The sequence below is a fragment of the Sapajus apella genome, unplaced genomic scaffold (assembly GCF_009761245.1).
Source record: "Sapajus apella isolate SASKATOON/1434 unplaced genomic scaffold, GSC_monkey_1.0 scaffold66, whole genome shotgun sequence".
Lineage (NCBI taxonomy): Eukaryota > Metazoa > Chordata > Mammalia > Primates > Cebidae > Sapajus > Sapajus apella.
This window is the reverse complement of record NW_022437006.1, coordinates 9325313-9339344: the sequence shown is the minus strand read 5'-3', so window position 1 is coordinate 9339344 and position 14032 is coordinate 9325313. Positions and strand designations below refer to the sequence as shown.

The following is a 14032-nucleotide window of genomic DNA, read 5'->3' as shown; positions in this document are numbered from 1 at the left end:
AGAATTACTCAAACATGTATTCATCTGCTTTCTGGCACTGTAATGGACATCTGCCATTCTTTATGTCCTCCCGTTTTAAACTCCTACCAGAGCCCACATCCACTATAGCAGACAAAAACACAGACACTCCTTTTCCTGGTCTCCCATGAAACTTAGCTACTGGCACTTGAGCTAGGCCCTGTCAACCAGATTACCTGGCTCCAGGCTCCAAATGCAAAAAAGCCAGGCCAAGCAGAATACATTCTAGGGTGGCTGAGGGAGCCAATGCCAGTTCCAGAGATGGCAGAGGTTACGGCAGGAGCTTTCCATAACTACTGCTAGTCAGTGGTGCCAGCGGTGCTGGCAGCAGCCCTGTGCCCAGGACAGCAACCGTGCTTTTTCTCCTCCAACAGGATTTGGGAACTGCTTCTGGCTGCCTATCTCTAAGCTTATTTATCTAACCCTTCAGGAGAATCTGTGGATTCTCTAACATTTTTCTGATACACTCCTGATCTGCTTAAATTACAGCTCATTGCTGATGCTGGTAAGCAAGAATCCTGACTAACCAAGTGGCCACAAACTAGGGAAAACATGTTAGCCCCAAACCTAAAACACGGTACAGCAGAGGGAGGGAGTATTCTGAAAGGACCAGACACTGTGACATTCTTTCCTTCAGGGGAGATGACTTGCCCTGAGGCTGTACAAAGGGCAACCCAGACGGTCTCACTAGCAGGCCATAGCAGGATCCATGCCTGTGTCTTTAGTATCCTCTAAAATTCAGCTATGAATTTCACTTAGCACGTGAAAGCTCAGGCCCAAGGATTTTAGGTCTTAGAGATAAATGTCCTTCTCTTTAGAAGAGCAGGAGAATCAGTCAGAAGAGGGTCTTCTCCCGTGGCTTGATGGGTACTTTAACAATTAAGCACTGGTAGGGAAAAAATCATGTAACTCTGTTCAATGGCCTTATTATGAATTCATGGTTCCCCTAACAGTTGGGCTGCCTCCTTCCTGGCCCCTAGCTATCCACCAGGGAGCTATTCCAAACTTTTCAGGTACTCCTTCACTCAATACCTAACTTTCAGCCCAGCATGCTCTGCAGGTGACCTCGCCTCCTTGCTTACAGAGAAAAGGGCAGCCACACCCTGGAAACTCCTGCCGGTCTCTTTCTATCTATCAATAGCTGGGCACCACCTCCCTTCTTGGTATCAGAAGTCCATCCTTTTCATCTCTTCTTGAACTTACTTTGGCAATACTTCCTGTTTTTCTCTTCATTGCTTTTACTCCTCTGCCAAAAAACACCTCAAGTGTTTCCCATTCTTAAGAATATTAAGTCCTCCCATGGCCCAGCCTGCTGTTCAATTACTGCCCTCACTTCAGAGATGTCTTTTAATCTTGGTATCATTAGCACTTAAAACAAGCCTATAACAGAGTAAGCATGCAATAAATGTCTGATGAGTGAATAAAGTGAGTGAATGGTGGATCGATGACTGCCTGTTATGCAGGAATGAACTAGGGAGTATAAATGGCTGCAGTGCAGCAACTGGGCTCCCTTGTTCTGAGCCCCCCAAATTTACCATAATACTTATGGGTATTATAGGACATGGTGTAGAAAGAGAGATACAGTTTAATTTTGAAGTGTATTAGCAACAGATAGACAGCACAAGGGAATCCTCAGCATGAAGTGATTCCTGGATACTTTAGAGTTTGAATAACCAGATGACAAAAGGAAAGAGTCTTAGAATGAGCCAGCCCCACATGAGGGCAGTTCTGTCAAACACACCAAACACAAAATATTTCTGTCTTGGTTGTATCAGCTGTATCAGCTATGAATGCAACATGCTGAATAGTGCAAGTCAAACATGTACCTTCTTGGTGGAGTTTCTAAACTGAGGCTGTGATTCATCACCTTCATGGGACTCTCTCTTCTCAGGTTTTGTGCTAACAGATAGCCCCTGTAGCTCTTGCAGTTTTGGTTTTCCTCTTACTTCTGGGCATAGTGGTTAGATTCAGAATCAAAACTGAAATCCTGGCTCTGCCATTTACTAGCCTTGTAATGTTTGAGCAAATAATCAACTCTATAAGCATCAGTGGTTTCATCTGAAAAAATGAAGGGAAGAAATAGCTTTACTTTGGGATTGTTTTAAGGATTAAGCATTATCATGGGCATAAAGCACTCAGCATGATGCCTGGCATATAATAAGCACTGAAGATATGTCAGCCACCGCCATTACCTTCTCACTACCTTTCAACATGCTCAACTTCCCTTATTCCTTTAAAAAAAATTCTCTCTACTTTGCAGGGCTTAGAGGCTTATCTCTGTTTTAAATACCAAACATCTAACAAAACAGGCAACCACATGCACTCTGGCTCTACGCCATGCACCCAGTGACCCTTTCATCCCTGCAGTGGGACACCACTATACCATTTTACTAGAACCCTGAGAGTCACCCAGACCTTCCCTTCTTGACTCTTCTACGCCACTTGGCCATCCTGGTCCCAGGCTACCTTCTTAGATATCTGATGGATGTTTATTTTTTCATTTGCTGAAGGATGTGAAATATCTTTTTATCTCTTCTCTTTTGCCTCATTTCTATATATAATAAAGTAGGTCGCTGATGAGAATCTATAGTATATATTAATATCATAGATGCAGAAAACATTAGAAATACTTCTCTTCAATCTTATTTTAAGAGCTTGATATTCTCTCAGAGAGGTGTACCATTATTTATTTAACCAATCTCAAATGGTTATTTAGGTGGTTTTCACCTTTTTGCTATTATGAAAAATCTTTGTGCAGCCATTATTATTTCCTCAGGATAAAGTCCGAAAAGTAAAATTGTTAAATGAAAGAGTGTATTCAATTTTAAGTTCTTTAATATGTATTGCTGTACTGCCTTCCAGAAAGGTTGTACTAATTTATTCTATTTTAGTACTTTACAAAGAACTCCTGAGATATTTACCTGATTTCTCTCAGGATAATTGGTAGACCTTGGAGTTGGTTTATAATGCCCTCTATTTTACCACCAACTATAAATACTTAAACAGTTGAATCAAGGATAAGACATTTTTATTTGCTTAAACACATTAATATATCACCTTGGTGTCACTTTAATAAGACAGTTCTTGTTATTTTCCTCTGGCATGGCAATTCACAAAGAACCAGTGGAATATTTAAAAAACTGATCAAATCAGTTTCTTGGTTTGTCAGGTAGCTAAAGTAAATTAGCATATGTGTTATATTTGTCAAACAGGCACATATCAAGAAAAGACTGCTTACTTAAGAAAAAGATTACTTAAGTCTCTTCAATATGAAATCATCATCTTTACTTCACCGTAGAATTTACACTTAGATAAGTAACAGTGTTCTTGACATTTAAAAATTAGGGTAGCGCTGTCTTCCATGTTAAAAATGAAAGATAATTAATATTGCATATTGGCTGACATAGCCATTGCTCAATAAATATTTGCTGAATAAATGAATATCTGCGGCTACACAATTTTAAAGTAAAAATTATCTATGTGCCTTACTGGAAACCTTATATATGAGAATCTAAACTGATAGTCTATGCTCTCTATTTGGCAGTACAAAATGTTTAAACTAGGCTCACTGACTCTAAAAAAAAAAAAAAAAAAGGTTTGTCATAAATTAAACTGTGTTGTAAATTCCTAGATCTCTAGGGGAGCAATTCATCTGCATTGCAACCAAATTTTATTTTTTAACCTACCAGAATTCTAGTAAAGTCAAAGTGACTATAATCACTGAGAACCTATGTACATCACAAAAAGATGCATGTGATTCTATTACTGCTGGTGGAGAATGGTACTGGAGGTTCAAGGTGAAAAAGGACAAAAGCACCTGCCACACTGCAGAAACCAGTATGTTATTCATACCTCTTTTGAGAGGTTAATAAAGCTGTCAGGGAAATAAAGAATAAAGCAATCAGAATTACAAAGGACAGACTGGCATAATTAAGGAAGTTTTCTGTCCCTATGCACCCTGGATTACACATTACACATCTTATTTGGCTTAGTAAAGTCATTGTTGTGAAGGACTTACTTGTGAATTACACAGTAATAATACTGATTGTAAACACAAACATCTACCATTTTCTATTACCCAACTTTTTCAGTGTAAAAAGCAGGGACTGCAATGTCTAAGTAGTAAAATTAATGAATATACTATGATGATAAAGTAGAAATCAGTTGGGATTAATGAAATATATGAATAGATTGATTTCAAATATTCTTACAGCTTTGTTAAGCAAAGTACTGATGGTGCTGTCACTGTGTTTTCAACTTGCCAATCTTTTTTTAACCTACAAAGACCCAAGAGAAATAAGTCATAGGTACTTACTTTGTGAAAAAATTAGTCTAATTACTCTAAGTGCTATGTATTAGTTATATGTCATGTTCTCCAGAAGGTTTGGTAAGCAGAATACATTATTTAATTGGAACTTAATTTAAATTCAACTGTTCGCAATAAAACATTTAATGTTAGTGGACTGATCTGATAGGGAATTTACTCAAGTGAGTAATGTCTGTTCATTAGGGAACAAAAAACAGATGAGCATTTTAAATGATAGACATAAAATGGAGTGAATATTTAGCTGAAGTTCACTTCCAAATATGCCTTTTAAATTAATATTACAAAAGAAAGAAATGCTCATGCTGGGTAACACAGAAAACAAATTCAGAGAAGAAAAAATAAACACCCATAATTCACTGACAAGGTAACTATTGTATTAGTTAAGAGTACTGTAATGTTTTTTAGTAAAGTGTTTTCCAAACTTATTTGCTTATAGGAACAACTTTGGAGAGTTTATTCAAAATGTAGATTCTTGAGCCCCTCTTCTGGAGATACTGGCTCAGCATGTATGGGATGGGCCTGGACAATCTATTTTTAACAAGTGACTCTTCTCATAGGACAAGTTTAGGAAATCCATTTTCTAGGACACATCTCTTCTGTGCATATATGCCTGCACAGGTGCACAAAAGCAGCTATTACTTTGTGCTTATCCCCGTCAAGCCTGTTTTATGAGAGAATTTGGTATAGCTGATTTTGCCAGTCCTGTAGACCTTTACAGATGATCTTAAGGTGACACATTTGCCCTGTTGGTACCAGGCAAATGACAGCCTCTTCATTCAAACCTATGGCCAGATCTCAGAAGGAGCAATCAGAAAAAGGCTTTTCTCTTCTCCGTGTCTTTTTGAACATGTTGTTAAGGCCCTCAGTAGGATAAAATATAATAATCAGGTCTTACTTTTCAGAATTTCATTGTCCTCGCTGTTTTTAAGGTTTCAGCCCAAAGATACTTCCCATTTTTGAAGTAAGAAGCAAGAACTGGATTCATTGCTCTTAGCGATGATACTCAAAAATAAAACCAAATGTGCTTATACCAGCAACACATTTGATAGCTGTAATTTGAAACTGCTGATTCTAATTTAACTTATTTCTTTTTACCTACAATCTTAGTATACACAAGTAGGGTGTAAAGCAAAGGAAAAGATAAAAATATAAAGACCTCCCTGCTTTAGTCTAAAATATTTAGGAACTAAAGATAGATTTGACTTCACTCCCTAAAACAAAACACTGAACACCTGCCAAAAGTTAGCTGGGAAGTAAAACCACCCAACATTGGCTGCCACATCTCTTATTGAACCTATCCTAACACGAGCCTCAAGTTTCCAATTCATGAACTACCTGTTGCAAATGTCATTCCCAGGAAAACCTGCCATGCTGTTCTGATTCCTCACGGTCCACCTCCACCTCCAACCTTGTGCTTTCTCTTTTTCTTCAATTTGAAGAAGGTAGGCCAATTTTTAGTCTATGCAAGCATGTCTTCCTCTTTATGAGAATCCATGAGACAAATTTTTCTTGGGAGGATCCACTGTGTTGCTTTGGAACAACCAGTTTTGTTTTTATTGTGTTGAAACTTTATGTTATTAATAAAACCCTCTTATTTTCTTTGGCAACTAGGAAGTTGAGAGGCAAATTTGCAGCTGATCTCTAACTTCTGAACAAGACCTTATGGTTGATAATAAATCATTTTATTACCCTGATGCATGGCTTCATTTTATTTTTCTGGCTTTTATATTTCTTTTACCCTGATTTAGTCTTTAGTTACTTTCATTCTTGATATATTTCCATGAGGTGACCTTAAATACTATTTTCACTTTCCTCCTAACATTTATATTTAATTGATAAATAATTAATATATATCACATACAACATGTTGCTTTAAAATAGGAATATATAATGAAAGCCAAAACCAAGCTGATTAACATATGCATTTACAGGTCATAAACTTTTGCGGTGAAAACACTTAAGATCTACTCCTTAGCAATTTTCTTTTTTTTCTTTTTTCTTTTTTTTTTTTTTTTGAGTCGGAGTTTCGCTTTTGTTACCCAGGCTGGAGGCAATGGCGCAATCTCGGCTCACTGCAACCTCCACCTCCTGGGTTCAGGCAATTCTCCTGCCTCAGCCTCCTGAGTAGCTGGGATTACAGGCACGTGCCACCATGCCCAGCTAATTTTTTTTGTATTTTTAGTAGAGACAGGGTTTCATTATTTTGACCAGGATGGTCTCTATCTCTTGACCTCGTGATCCACCCGCCTCGGCCTCCCAAAGTGCTGGGATTACAGGCGTGAGCCACCGCGCCCGGCAGCAATTTTCAAGAATATATTATTAACTATAGTCAGCTGTATAATAGTTCTCTTAATCTTATCCCTCGTATCGAACTAAAATTTTGTATCCTTTGACCAACATCTCCCCAACATCCGTGCACCTCCAGCTCCTGGTAATCACTATTCTCCTATCTACTTCTATAAATTCCACTTTTTTTTTTTACATTCAATATGTAAGCATCAAATATTATTTAATAAGTCATAAATTCATTCACGCATTGCTTAACAACAGGGATATGTTCTGAGAATACAATTTCATCTCTGTGTGAACACCACAGAGTGTACATATGGACATACACAAACCTAGAAGGTGTAGTCTACCACACACCTAGGGTATATGGAATAACCTGCCGCTCTTAGGCTACAAACCTGTACAGCATGCGACGGTGCTGAATACTGTAGGCAGCTGTAACACCATGGTAAGTATTGGTGTATCTAAATCTAGAAACGGTACAGTAAAAATACTGCATAAAACATTTTAAAGACAATATACCAGTCTGGGGCATTTATCACGAATGGAGCTTGCAGGCCTGGGAGTTGCTGTGGGTGAGTCAGCGAGTGAATGGTAACTGAACGTGAAGAGCTAAGACGTTACGTGCACTACTGTAGACTTTATAACACTGCTCACCGAGCTTAAAACACAAGCACACTCTATAGCTGCACAAAAATTATTTCTTTATAACCTTATTCTATCTTAAGTATTTTTCTCTCTTTAATTTTTTTTAACTTTTTAAACCTTTTGGTTGAAAACTGACACAAATATACACATTAGCCTAGGCCTCCACAGGGTCAGGATCATCAATATCACTGTCTTCCACCTCCACATCTTATTTCACTGGAAGGCCTTCAGGGGCAATAACAGAAATGTTATCATCTCTTGTGATAACAGTGCCTTCTTCTGGAATACCTCCTGAAGTAATTGCCTGAGGCTATTGTACAGTTAGCTTACTTTTTTTTTGTAAGTAGGAGTATACTCTAAAATAATGATAAAAAAGTATACTTTTAAAATATACTTATAGTATAATAAACACATAAACCAGTAACATAGTCGTTCGTTACCATTAACAAGTATTATGTACTATACATAATTGTATGTGCTATACTTTTATGTGACTAGCAGCCCAGCTCAGTAGGTTTGTTTACATCAGCATCACCACACACATGTGAGTAATGCATTGCACTATGATGTTAAGACAGCTATGATGTCACTAGGCAACAGGAATTTTTCAGCTGTGTTATAATCTTAAGGGACATCACGGTATATGTGGTACACTGCTGACTGAAACATCATTAAGCAACTTGTGACCATAAATAAATAATTTAATGTAGTATTAACATAAGTAGGGTGTTAATAACTATAAAAAGTAAACACTGCATATTAAAGTTAATAAATAAATGCTTTGAGTTATACTATCAGTTATAATGCTATCTTATTCAGCAAAAATAACCAATACTTAATATGCATAAGACTTAATCAGGAATCAAGCCATATGATCACCTCAACAGATACAAGAAAAAGCATTTGATAAAGTTTAAAACCCAGTTATTATAAAAATGCTTAGAAATCTAGGACTAAAAGGGAATGCCTCTAACTTTCTAAAAGAAATCTATCAAAAATGTATGGCAAGTGTAATATTTAACAGTAAAATTTTAGAAACATTCCCATTAAAATCGAGAACAATACAATGGTGACTACTATGTGTATTGGTTTTGTTCATAGCCATTGCACTCAGACAAGAAAAAAAGCATAAATATGGCAAAGAAAGAGCAAAATTGTCATCATTTGTAGACATATGGTCTTCATTTGAGAAAACAGCATTAGAAACTACTAAAACTAAAAACTTATCAACGTTCTTAGCACTTAAAAAAATCAATAGACTTATTTTACACACAGTAAGTCATAATTGCATTTAAAATGCCTCTGACAATGGCAACAAACATTTTAAATACCTGAGAAAAGTTAATAAAAATGTACCAGATCTCCATGGACATTACAGGTTGAATATCTCTTATCCAAAATGCTTGGAACTATAAGTATTTCTAATTTTGGACTTTAAGAAATTAGAATATTTGCATTATACTTACCAGCTGAGCATCCACATCTGAAAATCCAAAATGATCCACTGAGCATTTCTTTTGAATGTCAAGTCAGCACTCAAAAAGTTTTGCGTTTTGGTGCATTTTGGATTTGGAATGCTCAACCTGTATTATAAAGCTTTACTTAAAGGATGGTAGATCTCAATAAAAGGAGTGATGTATCATGTTCATCATAGTAAAACTTTTTGGTAAGCTTTTAAACATTTCCCAAGAGATCTCATCCAGACTCTAAGAAAACTGTTCTAGTCTCATGATGATTCATCCAAAACAATGAATAACGGTTTTTAGAAGCTCACATGCTCTATAACCAATTAGTCAGCTGTCTTACAGTATTTGAAAGATGGAATTAAATTATAATTATATAAGTTTAAGCTTGATCACTCATTTTTAAAAAATTATTTATCCTACAGTCTCCATTGGCCAGATCCTTTTGCCACACACTAAAGAATTCTTAAGGTCAGATATGAAATACAAATATATACTTCCACAAATAAACTTTTCAACTTCCAGGACATGAATTTTCCATTAACTTTTAGGAATGGATAACTAAATTTTTAAAAGTAAATAAACAAATAAATCATATTCAGGATTGCTTCCACTGTTTTTGTGGTACCTAGGCCTCTTCCCCATCTTCACCCTCATCTGAACTGTACCATTACTTGGTCACTAACACATCGGTTTGAAGGCAGGCAAGTGTCAGACAAAACAAAATTCAAAAGATCAGTTCTGCCAATTGTTAGCAGTTCTGGAAGAAAGCAGCAATTACTAAGAAAGCTGAGCAAGAGGAATTGGAGAAATATATGTGAATTTGTTTTATATAAAACATCTTTGCTCTTTACAATAGGGATCAGACATATTTAGATACATTTAATCATGTACTGTGCCAGATACTGCTGGCTACCTGCAGAACAGCCATTCTCCCCTCTTTATTACTAAGAAAAGTCTGCTTGTTCTTTTGGTGTTCTGTGACCAGGTGATTCAAGAGATGAAACACCAGTCTTATTTAGTCTATGCTAATGATGATAATTCCATTCATGTTGCCAGTAGTTGATTTAGGAAGAGACAACTTAACAGGCAATGAATTGTGAAAGGAAATCTACAAAGGGACCTTCTAAAGGAGATTTCTTTCCTCTTAAAAAACAGCCCTGAGAAACGGCATTGCTTCTTTTTGCCTCTGGCTACCTGGAGTTGCAGCAGCCATCTTAAAATCAACAGAGGACAATTTAAGAGCCAACATATTGAGGATGACAGAGCAGAAGGATGGAATGTCTTCGTTAAGCCAATAAACTCACCCAGAAACGGCTGTGTCTCCAGACTACTTGCATGAGAAAATAATTATTTCCTTTTAGCACTTAAGTCATTTTAAGTTTGATTTTCCTGTTATTTGTGATTTAAACATTCAAACATTCTGTGTCAAGCCCAGTACAGGATAAATGTTTGTTGCTGAAGCAACTGATAATCATCCTCATGTAAAATCTAAATGTAAATGGTTTATTCTTTTTAAAGGAAGGCATTGCATTTCTTAAGTGTTTTTGATAATATGAGTGACCCAAGTTAAGTGATATTTGGAGGTTTGGCTAGAAAATTACTTTCTTTTTGCTTAAGGGATGATACATCCTTTTTAATATTCTATGTTTTTGGTGTTTGTAGCCTATCACTTCTATCTTTCTCCAGCCCTAAAAAGTGTTTAACAATATCCTTTAGATAAACCCTGGCAGAGTCAACCTTGGTGTTGCTTTAGGAAATCAATATGGTTTACAAATAAGATTTTTCTTTCAAAGAAAATCGGATTTTGAATTGCTTTTCTTTGGTATTGTCCTAAATCCTCAATAAGGCCTGACAAGGAGTATGATGGAGCTCACGAATGTTTTTCCCATTAAGAAAAATGTGATTCCAAAGCTAAGCTTTGCATTTTGGTAAAATATAAATTAAGTAATACGTGCAAATACAGTCTGAAAACACTTCAAAGCACAGCTTATAAAAACGAACATCAAGGTATATCAATCTATGAGTTCAAGGATTGCCAAAATTAATGATCATTTTTTTCCTCCTGATTTATGAGAGTTACCTTGGGACCTATGTTTTGTCTGAAGCAAATGCAGAACTGATTAATAATGTAAGCGGCTCTAGGGCCCTTCACCATAGCAGTAAAGCTCTTGTCTAAAACCAGAACTGTTTCTTTTATACTTTAATGGATTAGATCTGTTTAACTTACTTTATATAGTGCTCAATCCAGATCCATTGGCATATGGATGCTTATTGAATATTTGATGATGGTGACTATGACTGCATAGAATATATCTTAGTGTCCACAGGAAAATGAAAGTACCCTAAGCCATTTTACTCTAGTGATAAAATTGTATAATAACAGGAGAGTTGTGCCTTTTCATATCAGGGCATTATTTTAAGAAAAATCCCAAATAAAAAGGGAAGATACGAGAATTAACATTTATGATCTAATAATGCTAAAAGATTACGTAACATCTATATATGTTATTTAATTTAATCTTAGCCATAATTATATGGACTAGGTGTTAGGATCCCACTTTCCTGAATCTAAGATGCCACTGACTGTATGGTGGCCCAATATTTTATATATTAATAAAAAATTCAACAATGAAATTATGGCACAGCATTTGTAAGATCCAACTGATTTTAGACATGTCAAATGTAAACAAGAAAATGAAAAAAAGACTGATAAGAAAATTTGCCTAAGTCACACAGCCAGTTAGTAGCTGTAACAAACACAAGCTAGCTGTCCACCAAGTAATACCGTGCTCCCTTTTCGTAGGGTGGAGTTCCTGCTTAGAAATAGCTACCCAGCCAGAAAGGATACTTTCCACTCTTCTGCGTTTTCTGATCAGTAACATGTGAGCACAAGTGATGTAGTTACTTTGTAGACCAAAGTGGTAAAGAAGCATGAGTACTTTCTTCAACCTATTTACCATTTATCTATGTTGATGCTCAGGATGACCCGGAAGTCTACCTGTGGAATATGGCAGAGCCTCTATGAGGCTTGAGTTTCTTGATAACTGCAAAGAACAGAGGCCCAACCCCAAACCATGTGCCAAACAGGGATGCTACATTTGACTCTGATGTGAACAATACACGCTCTGTTACTGTGTTAAGCCTCTGTCAACTGGGGGCTTGTTTGTTACAACTAGAATTACTCCAATAGAGTGGCAGAATTAGAACTTGAAGGTCAGGTTCCAAAGTTTGAGCTCATTCTGTTCCACCATGCAAATATAAAATGCTAAACTTAACCCGCTCTGAAACAAACAGATGAATAAAAAAGTACTGATTACTTCATTTTTAAAAAGGTTTTATCACTTGGTTTGAAAGAATGGGCAGAAATCAACAGATTTAAAGGTGGTATATTTCAAGGAGACAGTCCAGACAGAAGCTCTGTGTGTGTGTGTGTGTGTGTGTGTGTGTGTGTGTGCGCGCGCACGTGTGCGCGCACGTGCGCGTACATGTATGTAGACAGGGAGGAAAAAACGATGACAAATGATTTCTAAAGTGGGTCAAAGTAACACACATTCACACATTTGCATTCTTTTTGGTCTGTTTTAGTTCAATGCAGTTTGGGTACAAGCAAAAAAATTCCAGGGAGTTGTTCATGACCCTGCCCTGTTTTAATACCCTGAGATAAAGATAGCCCTTTACCTAAAAAAAGCTTGGTGCAAAGGAGAGGGAAGAGAGAGCAGCTTGACTGGCAATGGCAATGAATGAAAGGAAGGGAAGGGAGGTGACAGAAAAAACACAAGGTCAAGAGCACAGTTTGAGGTGGAAATAAAAACTGTGCTCTAACCCTAACCCTAACTGGTTAGGGTTTGAACCATGGCTTGATCACTTGCCAGACTAGAGTCCATGACCTTGTATACTCATCTAATCTCTCTAAGGGTCATCTCTATCAGCCAGAAAATGATGTGATTATAGAATCCACCTCATATTGTATGAAAGGAGAACATGTATGCAAAATGCATATACAATACCTGAGTGGGCACACACTGAAAGCTAGTTGTTATCACACTTGTCATTATTAATCATTAGCTTCCTATCCCACCTAGTTAAATAGCCAGGCATGCTTTTAAGGTAAATCTCTTCTGTACAATACAAAATCCAATTCCTTGAAAGAAAGTCTGCTTTCAGCTGTGAAATCAAATGAGGTTAAGAGACCGAGGAAGTTCCTGATTCAAATTTACAAAATGTTTTGTTAATATGCCTTGAGAGAACATGAGCAGAGAAAATATGAAAGTATGTTTTGTGTATGATATTTCAACACCAGTTTCACTTTATTACTTATACAAAATAGCAGTTTTTCATTTTAGAATATAAGGAATAAAAAGAAAGGAAAATAGCATAAAAACTTACCCTTTGTTTTTCATTTGTACCCTTTTTATTGGTCTCTTTTCTACTTTCATCCTCATACACTAGAACAAAGTCAATTCTTCGCTGGCCATCATTAAAAAAGAGGGAGTCAGATTTTCCATTAAATTCTTCCTGTGTAACACAGAAAAACAAATTGTAATATATGTAAATTTTTGGAAAAGTGCTGATTTGTTAATGTTAATTTTCTAGCTTTAATCAGTTTATTGTGAAACAGAAATACACATCCACTATTAGTTAGCTTACCAAGCAGTCATGGCTACTATGACTATGACATGACAAACATGGTCTATTCTTGGTGAAAGGAAGTCTCTGAATTGAACAGTACAGCATTATTCTATAAACTCATGAGAACATATCAATATTACATATGTAACACAATCATCCCAGAATTATTTCCACTTCAAATAGCAAAGGCCTATCAAGGTCGAATATGAACACAGTAAACAAAACTGTCTATCCAAGGTTATTTAACAAGAAGAAAAATCTAAGACAAAACATTGTTGATGAAAATCTCACCCTTCTTCTGTCTTATTTTCTAACTTTTTACCATTTTTCATGACTTCCTTTTGGACCTACCTCATCACTTTATAGAAGATATCATGGAATAACTTCAAACAAATGCCAAATATACTTCCTTATATGCAAAAGCTACACTAGTCATTGGTATTGTCCCCAAATCTACAAATGATGCCCCTCATACCTAGCATACAAATTTTAAAAAACCAAAAGAACCTTTAGGCCCATTCAATTTATCTTCCTTTCAATGAGGACTGTACTATTGGTGACTATCAGGGCTATTGCTAGATGAAAATTGTGCATGGAGGGGGGAAAATACACACACACACACACACACACACACACACACACACACACACACACA

The 14032-nt window shown here is 36.4% G+C and overlaps 1 protein-coding gene across 5 annotated transcripts in view; it reads right to left on the bottom strand.

Annotated features, from left to right (window-relative positions):
- Window positions 1–14032, bottom strand: part of ANO6 (anoctamin 6) — a 189717-nt gene that overhangs the window by 74392 nt on the left and 101293 nt on the right. For all 5 annotated transcript variants that reach the window (XM_032248381.1, XM_032248379.1, XM_032248383.1 and 2 more), the window contains one exon: window positions 13135–13263. In XM_032248381.1, coding sequence (XP_032104272.1) covers window positions 13135–13263 — 129 coding nt within the window. The remainder of the gene's footprint in view (window positions 1–13134; window positions 13264–14032) is intronic.